This window comes from Hemitrygon akajei, chromosome 16, assembly GCF_048418815.1.
Source record: "Hemitrygon akajei chromosome 16, sHemAka1.3, whole genome shotgun sequence".
Lineage (NCBI taxonomy): Eukaryota > Metazoa > Chordata > Chondrichthyes > Myliobatiformes > Dasyatidae > Hemitrygon > Hemitrygon akajei.
Genome location: NC_133139.1, coordinates 68,443,993 through 68,463,514, shown reverse-complemented (window position 1 = coordinate 68,463,514; position 19,522 = coordinate 68,443,993). Strand labels below are relative to the sequence as shown.

The 19,522-nt window shown below is 40.0% G+C and overlaps 2 protein-coding genes across 6 annotated transcripts in view; one reads left to right on the top strand and one right to left on the bottom strand.

Annotated features, from left to right (window-relative positions):
* The window catches only part of rdh8a (retinol dehydrogenase 8a), a 96,365-nt gene that overhangs the window by 9,060 nt on the left and 67,783 nt on the right, over positions 1–19,522 (bottom strand). The window lies entirely within an intron of this gene.
* gpr108 (G protein-coupled receptor 108) overlaps positions 1–19,522 on the top strand; it is a 94,944-nt gene that overhangs the window by 72,831 nt on the left and 2,591 nt on the right. For 2 of the 5 annotated variants that reach the window (XM_073069099.1, XM_073069098.1), the window contains exons 15-18: positions 662–711; positions 2,914–2,997; positions 5,401–5,522; positions 12,149–13,128. In XM_073069099.1, coding sequence (XP_072925200.1) covers positions 662–711; positions 2,914–2,997; positions 5,401–5,522; positions 12,149–12,362 — 470 coding nt within the window. In that variant the 3' untranslated portion in view covers positions 12,363–13,128. Of the gene's footprint in view, positions 1–661; positions 712–2,913; positions 2,998–5,400; positions 5,527–12,148; positions 13,129–19,522 lie in introns of those variants that run through there. The other 3 variants (XM_073069101.1, XM_073069100.1, XM_073069103.1) reach the window with 2 other exon arrangements.

Here is a 19,522-nt window from a genome sequence, read left to right as displayed (position 1 = left end):
AAAATACACAAACATCACCCCAATATTGTAACTACCTCCACAATATTAGAACGAATGGAATCAAAAGCACATAATACATTTAAGAAAGAACAATTGCTAAAAGTGGAGAGTGGAAAGAGAGTACATACATTGGATTTTGGTTACTGTTACTAATAATATAAGGCAGGCTTGCTCATCTGTTGGTGTAAGCATTCAGAACCCGGGGCCAGACTGTAGGTGTTAGATGTTGGTGTTGAATATTGTAGACGGGTCCTGTGCCCCACCCACCATGTTTGGTCAACATAATGGAACTGTCAGTCACAGGCATGCACATGGTCTGACCCTCTGTTTAAACAAGAAACAGGTGAGCAGCACACAAAACGTTGGAGGAACTCAACAGGTCAGGCATAAACAGTTTGAATTTTGGGGCTGAGACCCTTCTTCAGGACTAGAAAGATGCCCCCTCCTTTCCAGTCCTGATGAAGGATCTCTGCCCGAAATATCAACTATTTATTCCCCTCTACAGATGTTGCCTGACTTGCCGAATTCTTTCAGCATTGTGTTTGTGTTACTTAAGATTTTCAGCATCTGCAGAGTCTCTTGTGTTTAAGAAACAGATGAGAATATTTTGCTGAAAAAAGAACTTGTGTGCACTAATTTTAATTTTTTTTTGTATCTGCAGCTGCAATGAATTTGGCAAAGCTGAAACTCTTCCGGCACTTCTACGTCATGGTAGGTCTGTACATTGTCTGCTGCTGGGTAAGAATGAGGTTTGCCTCTTGAGCTGGGGTCCAACAGAACAGAAGGCTGTTCCCAGAAACAGGAACCCGGTATTTTATACGCAGGTGGGCAACCTTTGGTTTGGAGGGCGAGCAGAAATGATTGGTGTTGGGAGAAGGGTTACGGCAACATCAGAGGCAGTGTTTGGACCTGGTGTTGTAGCTCTCTGCTGAGGTTGGTGAGATGTAGCTTCAGATGTAACCTTAACCCTATTCACCAATACTTCCACCCAATGACCTACCTCCCTCCCTCCCCACCCCTCCACCAACACTACATGCACATCCCCTAGCGTCACTTTATGTGCGTACAGTCAGTTGATGTATGTACGGTTACTTGTACATTGTGATTTATGCTTTTATATTATGTTTGTTTTTCTTTGCTCCATCAGATCCGGAGTAGCGATCATTTCATTCTCTTTTACACGTGTATTGAAGAATGACAATAAACAATCGTGAAAAAGTTGCACGCTCTCGAGCCTTATCCATTCTCCGTCATCGTGAGTCAGCCAGTACTTACCCAATTTCCTGGCTGATTTCATCATTCCATAAATCCAGAGATCTGTTGAAACTATCTTTGTGGCTGAATACCTACAGTCCTGAGGAATGGAGAATCCCAAACATTTCCAGTCTTCAGATTTATTCAGAGAAATGACTGATTTATTTTTTAATCCTGAACCTGTGCCTCTGGTTCCTCCTCTCCAGCCAGATGACTCAGTAATGTAGTGGTTAGCATAACTATTTACAGACCTATTTTTAAGATCAGGGTTCAATTCCCACGATTGTCTGTAAGGAGTTTCTAAATTTTCCCTGTGATTGCGTGGGTTTCCTCCGAGTGCTTCGGTTCCCTCCCAGAGTCCAAAGGCGTACTGGTTAGGGTTAGTAAGGTTTTGGCATGTCGGCACCAGAAAAATGGCAACACTTGTGGGCTGCCCCTGGACTGTGTTGATCATTGACATAAACAATGCATTTCACTGTACATTTTGATATACAAATCAAGCTCATCTATTTCTTTAACCAGATGAGTATAAATAACTAAGTATCTAAAGGCAATTGATAAATTAGTTGTCACTGCCCAGTTCTCCCTTCCTCCTGTGGTTGTTGCTGTTTTCCAGTGTTGAAAGGATGAGAAGTAATCGGTTGAAACACAGAGGTCATGGATGAGTTGATGAGGCTGAAGGCTGACAAACTGGTTTTCCTAGTTGGAATTAGGGGCATGGGATCAGCCATTTAGTGCTGAGATGAGGAAAACTTTCTTCATCTACGTCAGGAATCTTTGGATACTCGGATGCTGGGTCTTTAAGGATAAGATTGATTTTTTTTTAGAAATGAGAAATTGGAGTTGAAATAAGGAAAATGGAAGCAGAAGATCAGATGAGCGGCTGGCAGGGTAGCGTAGCGGTTAGTGTAATGCTTGACAGCACTAGTGATTCAAAGATCGGGGTTCAGTTTCTACCACTGTCTGGAAGGAGTTTGTATGTTCTCCCTGTAACCATGTAGGTTTCAAGATTAGCTCTATTTGTCATATGTACATCAGAACACTGTGAAGTACATCAATTTGCGTCAACGACCTAAACAGTCTGAGGAAGTGCTGGGGACGGGCAGTCCGTAACTGTCCATGCTTCCAGCACCAGTGTAGCACGCCCACAACTCCCTTACCCAACCCGAACTGTGCATCTTTGGAATGTGGGAGGAAACTGGAGCACCCAGAGGAAACCCACATGATCACAGGAGAACATACAAACTCCTATGGGTTTTCTCCAGACGCTTTGCTTTCCTCCCACATTTGAAAAGAAGATGTATGGGTTAGCACTAGTAAGTTGTGGGCATGCTGTGTTGCCACTGAAAGCACGGCAACACTTGCAACAATCTCTCACACATCTTGGACTGTGGCCATTTAAGCAAATAGTATATTTCATTGTATATGTTGATGTACATGTGACAAGTAAAGCTAGCCTCCCTCTGACCTTGGTGGAGCAGACATTAGGTAGTACATAGAATACTCCTGTTTCTATTGTGTGTTTAAGTACCCTTGTTTAGTGAGCCTACTAGACCAGTGAGGAGCAGCAGTCTACAGTGTACCATTTGGCATATTCTAGACTTCGTGTTTCTAATAATTCTAATGCTAATAATATTTCTGGTATTTTTCCTTGTTTAGATTGTCTGCTACATATATTTCACCAGGATCATCGCAATTCTTCTCAAGTTCACTGTCCCATTTCGGTGGCAGTGGATGTATAATGTAAGTAAATGTTGATGGTTAAATAGTTGCTTTTTATTGGCTTTTGGGTCTTTAATTACTGGTAACAGGAGAATAACTCCAAGAGATATTGAAAAGAGTTGTAATGGCAAAGCTTTGAAAAGATAGACTCAGATCCATGTTCTTCCTCCTGCTCTTGCACCATCTCTCTGGCCACTGGAAATTGTGATATTTGGTTGAACTGACCAAATGTAAAGCGACTACAGTAGGATAGGAATCATCCAAAGGTCTAGAAACACGAGCTCAAATCCCACCGTGACCGCTTAGGAAGTTATTTAAAATTATTTGATTACCAACAGTTTGGTTACCAAAAACCTGCAGGAATAATGTATTACTTTTAAAAAAATGTGGAAGTGGCTATGACAAGAGGGCATAATTTTAAGGTGACTGGAGGAAAGTATAGGGAGATGTCGAAGGTAGGTTTTTTTTTATACGGAGAATGTTAAGTGCCTGGAACACACTGGTGGGGTGGTGGTGGAGGCAGGTAAATTACGGATATTTAAGAGACTGTGTTTGATGGGTGCACGGATGAATGGAAATGTTGAGCTATGCAGAAGGAAAGGGTTAGATTGATCTTGGAGTCGGCTGAAAGGTCAGCACATCACAGGCCTGTGCATTGTTGTACTGTCGTATGTTCTATATTAATTTTCACTCAAGAAGAAAATCTGTCATTCTTAACCAGCCAGAGTTGTGAGACCGCACCCCCATTAAGATGTGTTCAACTCATAACTGCATGTTAAATTGACCCAATTTAGTCAGGGGCAGTTAGTAATGGGCAATAAATGGTTAAACTGCTCCGTTATTGATTGGCGTTCTCTGAGTAGTACATTTGAAAACATCAAACTACTAATTTTCTTTAAATTCCATCAGTTTATTTCTAAGCTGCTTGGTTCAAAATAAAACTTGTCATTATATTTATCAAAGAAGCTAATGAGTGCCAATATAAAGAGGATGTAATTTTGAGGATTAGATTTATTTTTCCCTCATTCTGTACTTAAGATAAAGGTAGTTTATAATAACAGATTTCTAATCATCTAAATGACATCCTAAACAAGAACTCAGAAAACATGATGAATAATGTTGAGTTTGTGATGGACTGTATTCGTAAAATTGATGTCTACTGTAGAAACAGTTGGGGCAAGTTTGTGAAAGAGTTGAGCAGCCTGTCCTGGGTTTAAAGGCCTTCCTTCTCTGGGTGGGTGGGTGGGAAAGGGGCTTATTTTACTGCTGTTGTCTAGTTTAGTTTTGTTGTTGCAGCTCGTGTTGTTCTGTGGAACATTGTAGGCATGTTGGCGCTGGCGTTCATGGCTTGCAGACTGCATGTCTTTGCGTGTGTTGGTTTTTAATACAAATGGCACATTTCACTGCATGTACACATGATAAATGAGAAGATTATAATAAGAGATAGCAAGCATATAGTCTAGTAAGACATTAAAATACCAAAATAGCTAAGCATAGAGGGGAATAAACAAAGGCAAACATTACAGGTGAAATCAACAGAAAGTACAGAATATAAGCAAGTTGCACCCATCAATATTTTGGTTTTGTTAGAACTGACACAGACCTTTTGGTATAATCTGGGTCAAAGAGTATTTAGATTAACCAGCTAGGAGAGTAAGTAGAGGATCAATTTTTCTTGTGTACGTTATATTTTGTTCATTCATAAACCTGATATTTTCCTAATGGATACTGCATGATCAACACACAAATATTTGTAGTTGAAGTTACCACGTTAGGTAACTTGAGCTAAAACCATAGGATAGAATTAGGACATTCAGCCCATCAAGCCTGCTCTGCCATTCAATCATAGAGATTTATTATCCTCTCAACCCCACTCTCTTGCCGTCTCCCCTGTGGCACCCTTACTAATCGAGAACCTACCAACCTCTTTTTTTCTAAATGTACCCAATGACTTGGCCTCCACAGCCATCTGTGGCAAGGAATTCCATAGATTCACCACTCTCTGGGTAAAGAAATTCTACCTTATCCCTTCTAAAGGGACATCCTTCTATTCTGAGGCTGTGCCCTCTGTCCTAGACTCCTCTACTATATGTCTTTAAGTCTTTTCTTTCTCGCTATAAATCTGCGCCCACTAGTTTTAGATTATTCCATCTTGGGATAAAGACGGAGACATTCACCTTATCTGTAAGTTCACCCCTCAGCCTCCTACACGCCAGATAATTCAGAATCAGCTTTATTATCTCTGACATATATTTCTGGGCAACTGTATTCAAATCTGATCAAAGACCACAAAAATTGGATTTGCACTCTGGGTAATCTGCTCCTGAATGCATCAGCATAGGTTTTGCCTGTTTATTTGGCAATTGAGGTTAACGAAGAATCTTCTGCCTTTTTAGCTGCTTACTATTTATTTCATTCTATTAGTTTCTAGTGGAGGTGTCAACACTGGTGTTCTTTGTACTGACGGGGTTCAAGTTTCGACCAGCCTCCAACAACCCCTACCTACAGCTGCCACAAGATGAGGAAGATGTCACAATGGATGAAGTGTGAGTATCTGGCAAAGTTAATCTGGTTGTTGTTGCATCGCCCTGCTGTACTCATTTTGACAGCCTTCACTGCTACCCATCCCCTTAGTTCATCTATCCCAACAAACCAGGTCTTTTAAGACCATCCCTGAGCTCATCTGGGGCTACTTAACCCACCCAAGTACACAGCAGTGCAATAAAACTGCAATAATCCTGCATCCAGTTGTTCGGATATCCCTGATGGATGGTATCTAACACACTCATCTGTCCAAATATCAGCTGGAGAATGATGCATCTCAACATGGACCCACACTATCTGGGGTCATGTCCTCTCCTCAATGCCATCACTAGGCAGGAGGTACAGAAGCCTCAGGACCCCACCTCAAGGTCCAACAATAGCTTCTTCCTCACCATCATCAGTTTCTTGAACTGACCTGAAAATCCTTTACCCCATATTGGACTCTTTCTTTTCCTCTCTCTTAGCTTGCAGTTCTGTTGTTTATTTTGTCATGTAAATTGTTGTATTATTTGTTAGAAACATAGAAAACCTACAGCACAATACAGGCCCTTCAGCCCGCAAAGCTGTGCCAAACCTGTCCTTGCCTTAGAACTACTTAGGTGTACCCATTGCCCTCTATTTTTCTAAGCTCCATGTACCTTATCAGGAGTCTCTTAAAAGACCCTATCGTTTCCACCTCCACCACCGCCGGCAGCCCATTCCACGCACTCACCACTCTCTGTGTTTTTTTTAAAAACACAACAATTTACCCCTGACATCTCCTCTGTACCTACTAACAAGCACCTTAAAACTGTGCCCTCTCGTGCTAGCCACTTCAGCCCTGGGGAAAAGCCTCTGACTATCCACACGATCAATGCCTCTCATTATCTTGTACAGCTCTATCAGGTCACCTCTCATCCTCCATCGCTCCAAGGAGAAAAGGCCGAGTTCACTCAACCTATTCTCATAAGGCATGCTCCCCACTCCAGGCAACATCCTTGTAAATCTCCTCTGCACCCTTTCTATGGATTCCATGTCCTTCCTGTAGTCAGGCCACCAGAATTGAGCACAGTACTCCAAGTGGGGTCTGACCAGGGTCCTATATAGTGCAACATTACCTCTCGGCTCTTAAACTCAATCCCACGATTGATGAAGGCCAATGCACTGTATGCCGCCTTAACCACAGAGTCATCCTGCATAGCAGCTTTGAGTGTCCAATGGACTTGGACCTCAAGATCCCTCTGTCCTCCACACTGCCAAGAGTCTTACCATTAATGCTATACAGTCGGCCCTCCTTATCCGCGAATTCCACATGCGCGAATTCAACCAACCGCAAATCGCGAAAACCCGGAAGTGCTCTTCCAACACTTGTTCGAGTATGTACAGACTTTTTTTCTTGTCATTATTCCCTAAACAATGCAGTATAACAAATATTTTACATAGCATTTACATTGTATTAGGTATTATAAGTAATCTAGAGATGATTTAAAGTATGCAGGAGGATGTGCATAGGTTATTGTGGATCGGGATCGAAAAAAATCGGAAGTTCTCTTACTAAGTAAGTCGGAACAGGTATATCCGGTATTATTTACCATCAGTTAGTCAAACGTTTGTCTTAGTATATAGTATATAATTTACCTTTCTATGCGTATAAAACACTTCAGAACGTATGTTTCAGTGCCGGGCTCGGGAAGTTCCCAAGTTCCATCCAGTGACAGACCGCTCCCGAGTGCGCTGTCCACTGTGCCGGGCTGATGTGGAGGATCAAAACCCAATAATTAAACCACTGCGTTGCTTAGTAATAATTGTAGCTTTCATCGGGGAAGAGCCTTTCTCACTTTATCCTTTAAAATTGTTCCGATCGTTAACCAACGTAGCCTAATGCTTTTCCAATGACCAATGGTGTTTCACCTCTTTCCGATCGCTTTATTATTTCCGCTTTATTTTCAATCGTGATTATTTTCGTGAACAGTAACACTGCGGATTCAGAGCTCTGACACCGAATGTCCACCGCACTGAGATAGGTTAAATAACGTCTGGGGTTCTGCTGGGTCCTGAGGTCCACCGCACTGAGACAGGTTGAATAAGGGACTTGAGCATCCGTGAATTTTGGTATCCGCGAGGGGTCCCAGAACCAATCCCTCGCAGATAAGGAGGGCCGACTGTATTCTGCCATCATATTTGATCTACCAAAATGAACCACCTCACACTTATCTCTGTTGAACTCCATCTGCCACTTCTCAGCTCAGTTTTGCATCCTATCTGTCCTGCTGTAACCTCTGACTGCCCTCCACACTATCCACAACACCGTCAACCTTTGTGTCATCAGCAAATTTACTAACCCATCCCTCCAATTCCTCATCCAGGTCATTTATAAAAATCACAAAGAGTAGGGGTCCCAGAACAGATCCCTGAGGCACACCACTGGTCACCAACCTCCATGCAGAATATGACCCATCTACAACCACTCTTTGTCTTCTGTGGGCAAGCCAATTCTGGATCCACAAAGCAAGGTCCCCTTGGATCCCAGTACCAGAGGGCATGGTTTGAGAATAAGGGGTAGGTCATTTAGGACAGAGTTAAGGAAAAACTTCTTCTCCCAGAGAGTTGTGGGGGTCTGGAATGCACTGCCTCAGAAGGTAGTGGAGGCCAATTCTCTGGATGCTTTCATGAAGGAGCTAGATAGGTATCTTATAGATAGGGGAATCAAGGGATATGGGGACAAGGCAGGAACTGGGTATTGATAGTAGATGATCAGCCATGATCTCAAAATGGCGGTGCAGGCTCAAAGGGCCGAATGGTCTACTTCTGCACCTATTGTCTATTGTCCTTACTTTCTCAATAAGCCTTGCATGGGGTACCTTATCAAATGCTTTGCCGAAATCCATATATACTGTATCTATGGCTCTACCTTCAATAATGTGTTTAGTCATATCCTCAAAAAATCCAATCAGGCTCATAATGCACAACCTGCCTTTGACAAAGTCATGCTGACTATTCCTAATCATATTATGCCTCTCCAAATGTTCATAAATCCTGTCTCTCAGGACCTTCTCCATCAACTTACCAACCACTGAAGTAAGACTCACTGGTCTATAAATTCCTGGGCTATCCCTACGCTCCTTGAATGAGGGAACAACATCCACAACCCTCCAATCCTCTGGGACCTCTCCCGTCCCCATTGATGATGCAAAGATCATCGCCAGAGGCTCAACAATCTCCTTCCTCGCCTCCCACAGTAGCTTGTGTACATCTCATCTGGTCAAGGAAAGTATTCATTAAGTATCTCTGCTATCTCCTCCGGTTCCATACACACTTTTCCACTGTCACACTTGATAGGTCCTATTCTCTCAGGTCTTATCCTCTTGTTCTTCACATACTTGTAAAATGCCTTGAGGTTTTCCTGAATCCTGTCTGCCAAGGCCTTGTCATGGCCCCTTCTGGCTCTCCTAATTTCCTTCTTAAGCTCCTTCCTGCTAGCCTTATAAACTTCTCGATCTCTATCATTACCTAGATTTTTGAACCTTTCATAAGCTCTTCTTCTTGACTAGATTTACAACAGCCTTTGTACACCACGGTTCCTGTACCCTACCATCCTTTCCCTGTCTCATTGGAATGTACATATGCATAACCCCACGCAAATATCCCCTGAACATTTGCCACATTTCTTCCGTACATTTCCCTGAGAACATCTGTTTCCAATTTATGCTTCCAAGGTCCTGTCTGATAGCCTCATATTTCCCCTTACTTCAATTAAACGTTTCCCTAACTTGTCTGTTCCTATCCCTGTCCAATGCTATGGTAAAAGAGATAGAATTGTGATCACTACCTCCAAAATGCTCTCCCACTGAGAGACCCGACACCTGACCAGGTTCATTTCCCAATACCAGGTCAAGTACAGCCTCCGCTCTTGTCGGCTTATCTACATACGGTGTCAAGAAACCTTCCTGAACACACCTAACAAACTCCACCCCATCTAAACCCCTCACTCTAGGGAGCTGCCAATGGATATTTGGGAAATTAAAATCTCCCACCAAAACAACCCTGTTATTATTACACCTTTGCAGAATCTGTCTCCCTATCTGCTCCTCGATGTCTCTGTTACTATTGGGTGGTGTATAAAAAATGCCCAGTAGAGTTATTGACCCCTTTCTATTCCTAACTTCCACTCACAGAGACTCCTTAGATAACCCCTCCATGACTTCCTCCTTTTCTGCAGCCGTGTCACTATCCCTGATCAACAGTGCCATGCCCCCACCTTTTTTTTTATATTTGTTTACTTGTATTTGTCATGTTTGTAATCAAATTTTCATGGCATTTATATTTCTACCAGTGTTTATATGCCTATGACAATGAACAAACGTGAGTTCTAATGGGGAATGTGGCAGGAGTCCAGAAGATCAAGCATGTGGCTGGAACCACATTTTCCACTCCTGTTTGGTTCACCGGAAATGTATTATACCATCGTATAACATGCTTTAAGAAATAAAATGAGTGTTGGGCTGTTACTAAGAACAGCGCCCAATAAACACAAGAGATTCTGCAGATGCTGGAAATCCAGAGCAACACGTACAAAATGTTGGAGGAACTCTGCAAATCAGGCAGCATCTGTGGAAAGGAATAAGCAGTCAACATTTCAGGCCAAGACCCTTCATCTGGACTGAAAAGGAGGGGGGAGGAGACGGAACACAATGACAGGTAATAAGTGAGAGCAGGTGAGGAGTGAGGTGAGTGGATTGGGGAAGAGAGTAAAGTAAGAAGCTGGAAGGTGATCAGTTATAGGAGAGGAGAGGGGGCCATAGAAGAAAGGGAGGGAAGAGGAGCACCAGAGGGAGATGAGGACAAGAGAAGGGGTGAGTAAATCTGCCAGGACAAGAGAAGGGCTGAGTAAATCTGTCTGTACCCAGTCTCTGAGTGTCCACTTGGACAGACATGATGTCCAAGACTATGATGTCCTGACTATGAGTCAGGAGATGGGAGTTGACTTATTAGCCAATGTGAACGGGATGGCTGAACGGCACCCTCTGTATGTCAAAATAACGCTAGCCTATTCGCAAGACGATTGACAATGACCAATTAACCTACCAACCAAAACATCTTTAGACTGTGGAAGGAAATCAGAGGAAACTTACACGGTCACGGGGAGAACATGCAAACTCTTTACAGTTTGCAGGAATTGAACCCGGGTCACTGGAACTGTAAAGCATTGTGCTAGCTAATATGCTACACTGCCGCCCCTATTGATCCTATGATGTGTATCTGTGCCTCCATTTCTCCTATAGATGGTGTACGCTGCAGCCATCGTACTCCAGTTGTACCACACAACACAGCACTCACCGAGTCCACATCAACCATCCGCCCACCCATTCACTCACACTACGTTGATCCCATGCACTCCCATCTACTCCTCCCAGATTCTACCACTCGCCTCCTCATGAGGGGATTAACCTACCAACCCACACAGTTAACCTAAGGGAGTTTTTTTTTTTTTTTTTTTTGCTCAGCATAACAAAACTTCCAATTTCCAGATACACTTACATTTACATTTCTTCCCCTCACAGATATCAGGTATCAGAACACTTCCATCAAAATATAGACATCGTCACAACATCCTATACAAAAGCCCTTATTAGTATAGCAGACAGGTTTACATCTATATACTGCAGAATAGGTTGCCATGTTTTATGAAAAGTATTTGTTTTTGAACATACCATACGTGTCAAAAAGTCCAAAGGAATGTATTCCATGATTAATTTACACCAACCAAAAAGTCCGGGGGCCTTATCAGATATCCAACAAAGTAAAATGTTCTTCCTCGCACAGAAAGTCAGGATGTTAAAACGTTTTTTTCTGATGTGCATTAATAATACAACTGTTGGGTAAGCCTAAGAGAAGACACTGGGTCCAGTTCAAGCTCCATCTTCAGAATCTTTTCCATTTCACCCAGAATATCACTCCAGTATGCCTGAAGTTTGGGACAAGTCCAAAAACAGTGGGTAAAAGTTCCAGTATTTACTTTACATTTAGAACATATTGGACAAACCCCCATCTTAAATTTTGGGAGACGATCTGGAGTCAGATGGGCTCTATGCAGAATTTTGAGTAGCAATGCTTTAGTTCCATTGCAAACTGAAATCTCCTGTGCATTATCACAGATGTCTTCCCATGTTTCGGCTGTAATTTCTACTCCCAGCTCTTCCTCCCAGTCCCTTCCCTGCTGCTCAGCCTCTCCACAAGAACATTTCCTCAGAATGCTGTAAAAAGTACTAATGAAGACTTAACCCTTAGAACAAAACACCCTCTTTTTTTATGTCAGAACTGTAGAAATCAGTTAACAATTATGTTTTTTTCCTGTATACTCTTATCTGAAAGAAACGAAAAAGATCCTTGTTGGGTATGATGAATTTCTGTACTATTTGACTAAAAGACATTATCGTTCCTTCATCAAACAAATCTAGATGGAAAACACCGTTAGAAATCCAAAGTTTATTGGTCTCTTGGTGACGCTAGATGGAGTAGGCCACATTTTTGGCTCTGCTTTGGTCATTTTTCAATTTCCTTCTCACCCTTTTATTATATATGCCGAAGTGTCTTTTAACATCTTTATATGTTTGAATTCTGAATGTTAATCGACGGAAATGACTTCCAGAGCAAAAAGGGCATTAGCCGAAAGCAAGGAAACCAGTAATGGAAACGGGAAGAAAGAAGATCAGCCTATACAGCCTCAACTCACTGTGCAAGCTCTTTCGAATTTATTGGATGAAAAACTGGACAAGAGATTCGCTGCATTAGAAGTAATGTTGAAGGAAAACAAAGGTAGACTGAGAGCACTTGAAAAAGAGAACGAGAAACAACAACAGTAAATTTCCAAGCTTACTGAAGCTGGGAAACAGAGAGATTCCAGACTGAATTCTTTGGAAAAGAAATTAAATTCGACTACTTGTACATTGGAGCAGTATAAAGCCAAGATAATTGATTTGGAGAGTCGTAGTCACAGACAGAATAGGACTCAGTGAAGACGTTGAGAGCGGGGACCATAACTAAATTTTTCTCTCAATTCTTAATGGAAGTCTTTGGCTCGGAGGTCTTTACCGCTCCTCCGGTACCCGAATGCGTGCATCGTGCATTAAAACCAAAACCATCGAAAGAGTTAAAACCCGTCATGTGATTCTTTGATTTCACTATGTGAGTACCAAGGAGCACTTAATTCGAATTGCTTGTCATAAAGGAATTATTGAACATCAAAACCTTAAGTATCATTTGGTTGAAGGTTATTGTCCCGAGGTAATGCAAGAAAGATTGCGTTTTAAATCGGTGCCGTTGGAATTATATCAAAGGAATATTCGACCGGCTCTGCTCTCACTTAAGAGTTGTTTTACCAGATAAATCGTTTAAATGTTTTAAATCAGTGGATGACACAAAACAATTTCTCGAAGAACATTGAGCTTGGATGTTTAATTAATTTACCGTTCCTTTATGTTTGTATACACCAGGTTTATTAGTTAATAACCAGCTTATAGATTCGGACACTTTAAGTTCGTGGAGCTTTGCCCTGGGGCTGATGTTTCTGGTACTTTGTTTTGGCTTACGTCTGTTTTATATTAAAGTTCCCTTTCTTCCCTTTATTATTATACTTTGACTTGATTATTTTTTCTTGAAATATTATGAAGATTGTACTCTGTTTCATTTCTTAAGACCTTGTTTTTAAAAAGTCTACAAAAGGTTTTTTTTCCACTTGTGTTTGGCATTCCTTTCGCAATTTTTTTGGACTTTTTTTTCTTTAAAATTTGGAGACTTGCCATCAAGAGAGATGGGGTTTGGGTGGTTCTTAGATAGTTTTCTGGCTGCCTATTGGCCAAGTTTTGTGGCTTTGGGGGGGGGGGGGGTCTTTATTTAGTTCAGTATTTTTCATTTGGGCTGCTTTGAAACTACAAAAATGTCTGTATTTTTGTAACTTCTGGTTCCTCTTTAAACATTTTTTTCCTCTTCCTGGTTCATGAGGTTCCTATGCAATTTGGTTAACCCTTAACATACCATATGGTTTATTTAAGGAAAACGGATAATATTAATAACTGTTTCATGGAACACAAATGGTTTGAATTATCCAATTAAACGGAAGAAAATTTTTAAAGTTTTTCATAGATTGAATGCTCAGATTATTATTGCACAGGAGATTCATGTGAGGAAGGAGGATAATCAGCATCTTTCTTAAGGCTTTGGAAAGGACAACAGTTTCACTCAAACTCATCAACCAAAGTGAAACGTGTTTCCATTTTTATAGATCCTTTGATCTCATTTGTTCATTATGATACAATCTTAGACCCATGTGGTAGGTTTCTATTAATTACTGGTTTACTTTATAACCAAAAAGTAGTTTTGGTTAATGTTTATACACCAAATACTGACTATCCTGAATTCTTTAAGCATTTATTTATATCTCTTCCCAATTTAAATGAATATATGTTAATAATGGGCAGAGATTTTAATTGCTGTTTAAATCCTATGAAGGCTAAGTCTGTGCCCAATCAGGTAATTCCAAACAAATCTGCTACTTTTATTAATTCCTTTTTAGTTGACGCGGGAATTTTAGAAATTTGGAGGTTCTTGCATCCTAATGATAGAGTTCTCTTTCTTTTCTCATGTATATCATAATTACTCTAGAATCTATTACTTCTTTATTGATTCTCGATTAGTATCGTCTGTCACTACCTGTGAGTATGATGCAATTGCCATTTCCGATCATGCGCCTTTGAAATTATCAATTAATTTTAGTGATGCAATTTTTAGTACTAGACAATGGCGGTTCAATTCTATCTTGCTTCAGGATTTAAATTTTGTTAATTTCAGTAAAGAACAGATTGCATATTTCTTTTCGTCTAACTCAACAGAAGAAATTTCCAGTGGGATATTATGGGATACTTTTAAAGTATATATCCGCAGGCAAATTATTTCATACTCTGCTGGTTTGAAAAAGCAAATTAATAGTGAAATACATACATTGGTTGATAAGATTAAAGAAATTGATTTAAAAAATATTCTATTGCTCCCAATTTGAAGCTTTATAAAGAGAGAGTTGAACTTCAGATGCAACAGACTTTGTTATTAACATCCCCGATTGAAAACCAATTACTTAAAACTAAGGTCAATTTTATGTACATGGTGATAAATCGGGTAAATTATTGGCTAACCAATTGAAAGCTGCTTTGGCGGAATGTCAGAATAATAAAGTTCATAAATGGGATGGTATTTTGACGGTTAACCATTATGAAATTAATAAATCTTTTCAAGAATTTTATACCAATTTATATCAATCAAAATTTCCTGATGATCCTACCATAATGCATGAATTTTTAAGGAAACTATATATTCTGAAATTACCAGGTGATGAAGGTTTAGCTTTAGATGCACTCATTACTGAAGAGGAAATACAGAAAGCAGTTTTTTCGATTAACTCTGGTAAAGCACCTGGCCCGGATGGGCATACAGCTGAATTTTTAAAATCTTTTTCAGATTTACTTTCTCCCTGGTTATGTAGAATTTTTAAAGATGCTTTATTAGTAGGTAAATTACCACAATCCTTTTATGAACTATCTATTTCTTTAATTCTTAAAAAAGATAAAGATCCCACTGAATGTGCATCATACAGACCTATATCTCTGTTGAATGTGCATTCTAAAATCTTTTCCAAAATATTAGCAATTAGTTTAGAGAAGGTATTGCCTCAAATTATCTCAGGATCAGACACGATTTATTAAAAATCGTTACTCACATTTTAATGTTAGGAGGTTACTGAATATTGTATACACTAGTTCATCTAATACTCCAGAACGTGTAATTTCGTTTGACACCGAGAAGGCGTTTGACAGACTTGAATGGGAATATATATTTAATATAGTTGAGAAATTTAATTTTAGCTCAAAATTTATATCTTGGATTCAATTGATATATCATATACCTTTGGCGGCTGTATTTACCAATAATCAGAGATCCTGTTCTTTTTTAGGCTTTCTCGAGGTACTAGACAGGGCTGTCCTTTTAAGCCCTTTACTATTTGATATTGCCCTGGAGCCCTTGGCAATTGCTGTTTGTGATTCACCTAATATATTTGGCATTATTCGTGGGAATGGGACGCATAAAGTACATGTATCACTAAATGCAGATGACCTGTTATTATATATCTGTAACCCAGAAAAATCCATCCCTGCAGTAATAACACTACTTGCTCAGTTTAGTGGTTTTTCTGGTTATAAATTGAATCTTGATAAGTGTGTGCTTTTCCCATTAAATATGCAAGTTCCAATTTATAGACAATCATCATTTAGATTGGTTACTGATTATTATTTGGTAGTTAAAATTACTAGAAGTATAAGGATCTATTTAAAGTAAATTTTTTACCCTTAATTGATCATGTTAAACAACTGATTACTAAATGGTTCCCACTGTCCTTATCTTTGATTGGTAGAATTAATGCTGCTAAAGATGATTATTTTACCTAAATTTCTGTATCTATGTCAGGTGGTATCAATTTCAATTTTTATCCCTAAATCTTTATTTGATATTATTGATTCTAAAATTTCTTCATATATATAGCAGAATAGAAATCCCAGGTTAAGTAAGAAATATTTACAGAAATCAAAAAAAGGAAGGCGGTTTAGAAAGATTTCAACTCCCCCACCCCCACCACATTTCATTGGTTTTCCCAAACGATTGTATGTTTAAACTTGAAAAAATTAGGAGTGGCATTATGGACCCTTCAGTTAAATTTGAAGAAACTTGGAGGCCATTTATTCAATATTTTCATATGATGTAAGTTGACCCTTTCTGAATCCTTTTTTAGTCATTTTTTTTATTCATGTATAGAGGAGCGGAGTTAACGACAAATTATAATTTTAACCGATGAAACATGGCAGCCCAAGTTTTTGTTTTTGTTTTTTTTTGTTTTGTTTTGGGGATTTTCTCTCTCTGTAAAATATCTTTTTCATGGTTAGTTACTAAGAGATTGGAGGCTAAACTCCATTTGTTACTTGGAATCTGTGTGTGTACATGTTAACCATTATTAATGTAATCCCAATCTCTATGTACCATCATCAATATTGCTATGTTTATTAATTTGAAATTTAATAAAAAGAAAGAAATCCAAGTTTAAATCCAGAATCCATTATGCCAGGCTGAAAATCTGAACTGCCAGTTATTGGAGTGAAGGGTGATATTTTCGCTGCGTTGCCCTCAATTTGTTGCACTGCCCTCCAAGCCCTGACTGTATTCATTGTTATTAGATTGCGACAATATTCCTTAACTAGTTTTATCTTATTGAGGAAAAGCAAATTAATAAGAGGGCATTTTGCTTGTGAAGCTTCAGTGTGTAGCCAAATTGAGCAGGGGTCCCTGCAAACCCAGTCAACCACATAAAATAAAAAGGAACTTAAGTGATATTTTTTTATGTCTGGAAAATCCAGACCCCCGGACTACTGGGAAGCTGTAACTTAGACATTTTAATACAGGGTCTTTTTTCGTTCCAGATTAAAAAAACAAACCAGCCATTTATTTTTTAAAGTATTTGTTGGGTAAAAATGACTGGAATCATTCATATTGGGTAGAGCAGATGAGGAAGAATGTTCATTTTGAGCAGGAATATTCAGCCAAGCCAAGAAATGAGAAGAGTGCTCCATTACTCAAGATCCTGTTTGATTTTGTCAAGTAACTGTGTAAAGTTAGCTTTGAACAATTGATCAAACGTAGGTGTGATAAATATGCCTAAGTAAGCAAAACCTGTCTGCGACCATTTAAAGGGGAAAACACCCTGAGTGTCAGGTACCTGCTGCAGATTCCCCAGAGGCATAGCCTCTGATTTGGTAAAGTTGATTTTATAACCTGAAAAGGCGCTAAATGAATTGATGCATTGTATAAGGTGGTGCACTGATATAGCAGGGTTTGATACGAAAATTAGAATATCATCCGCATACAATGTAATTTTATGTGACTTTAGTCCTATGTCTGGAGCAGATATTTTGGGGTCTCGCTGAATAGCCTCAGCCAATGGCTCGATCACTCGTGTGAAAACTAGTGGTGATAAAGGGCAGCCCTGCCAGCTGCCCCTCAGAATACTAAAATTATCCAACCTAATACCATTAGTGAGAATCACAGCCATAGGGTCATTATAAAGAACTTTCACCCACTTAATAAAATTATTGCCCAACCAAATTGTTCTAAAGTGAGAAAAAGATACGGCCATTCGACACGATCAAAGGCCTTTCCTGCATCTAAGGAAACCACCAAGCCATCCACTGCCTGTTTCTGACATGCCTGAATCACATTAAGTCATCTTCTGATATTGGTAGATGATCTACAGCCTTTTACAAAACCCGTTTGATCCTCTTTTATGATAAAAGGGTAACACAGTTCCTAATTGCAATGCTAAGGTTTTAGATAAGATTTTAAAGTCAACATCTAACAATGAAATAGGCCTTTAGATGGCACAATCTTCAGGGCTCTTTCCTTTTTTAAGAATTAGGGAGATATTAGCTTCTCTCAATGATGGTGGGAGGAGACCACAATTAAATGCATGATTGAACATGTTTAGCCTAAGCGCTGATAATAACACTGTGAACTCTTTATAGAATTCACTAGTGAGTCCATCAGGACTCGGGCCCTTCCCACTTTGGAGCTGTTGCACAGCTTCCTGTATCTCATGTATAGATAACGGAGCATTGAGGAGGGACTCTTCAATGTAAAATGGACTTGATCAAATCCACTCTGTTGCAGTTTTAGATGTTCTTTATCATTTAAGTGTGTCTCCTGCAATAAGGCTATGTCCACCCTCTCCTTTTTCAGGTTTCGTAGGATTTTCTTTCTCTTGATTGGTGAATGACTCCTCTTAATGTCCCAAGTGCACAATTTGTGAATATTACTGGTCATAACCCTTTATAACAATCATTTGAATCCGGAGGAGAAGAAACCGGACTTAAGATCAGCTGAGCAGCAATAAGTAAACAAAAAAACCCCGCAGTGCCAACAGCGCTGAACAAGAGGACTTACCTCACACTTCAAGGGGATATCTGAACCTTCTAGCACCCCGTATTTTGCCCCACTGCCAATATGGCATTTAACATAGTCAAAATTGAAAACCGGGCATAATTTATCAATCCACCGATTTCTTACTGTCATGTTTAAACTCCTTCAGGCTGGAGCAGCACCACTAATTTAAACAAATAATGAAACAGTATTAATCAAAACAATCACGTTACCCATCCTATAAGATATCTTGCCGTCAAGTAATGAAAAAGTAAAATAAAGCAACCATCGAGCATGTTATCATCCATAACTAGGGCTACACAATATACTGTATACATTCTTTAGCCTAACGTGTCCACAAAAGTTTTAGCTTTGTCAGGAGATTCAAATATCTTGGTGGTCTCGTTGTCGGTGATTTTCAGCACCGCTGGGTATAGCATAAAGTACTGGATTCCAGATTCACTCAGCCGTTTCTTTACCTGGTTGAATTCCTTGCACTTCTGAATAACGGCTGCCAAAAAATCTTGGAAAAAACATAAGCCCCATGGCGTCTCAAAGCCTCCTTCGCTCTTGGCTTATCACTGAAATTATGGAACCACACAAGAACAGGTCAAGGGCACTGGCCTGGGCCTGGTTTCGGAGCCAGTGTACGATGAGCTCTTTCCACTTTAATGCATCCAGCCTTGGTTTCCAAATCAAGAAAGTTAGGCAGCCAGCCCTCAAAAAACTTCAACGCGTACAAACACGCTGGATGAACTCAGCAGGTTGGGCAGCATCCGTTGAAATAAGCAGTCAACGTTTCGGGCCGAGACCCTTCGTCAGGACTGAAGAAGGAGGGGGCAGGGGTCTATAAAGAAGGTTGGGAGGAGGGTGGAAGGTTTTTCACCTGGCACCTTCCACCCTCCCCCCACCTTCTTTATAGGGCCTCGGCCCAAAACGTTAACTGCTCATTTCAACGGATGCTGCCCAACCTGCTGAGTTCATCAAGCGTGTTTGTACATGTTGATTTGAC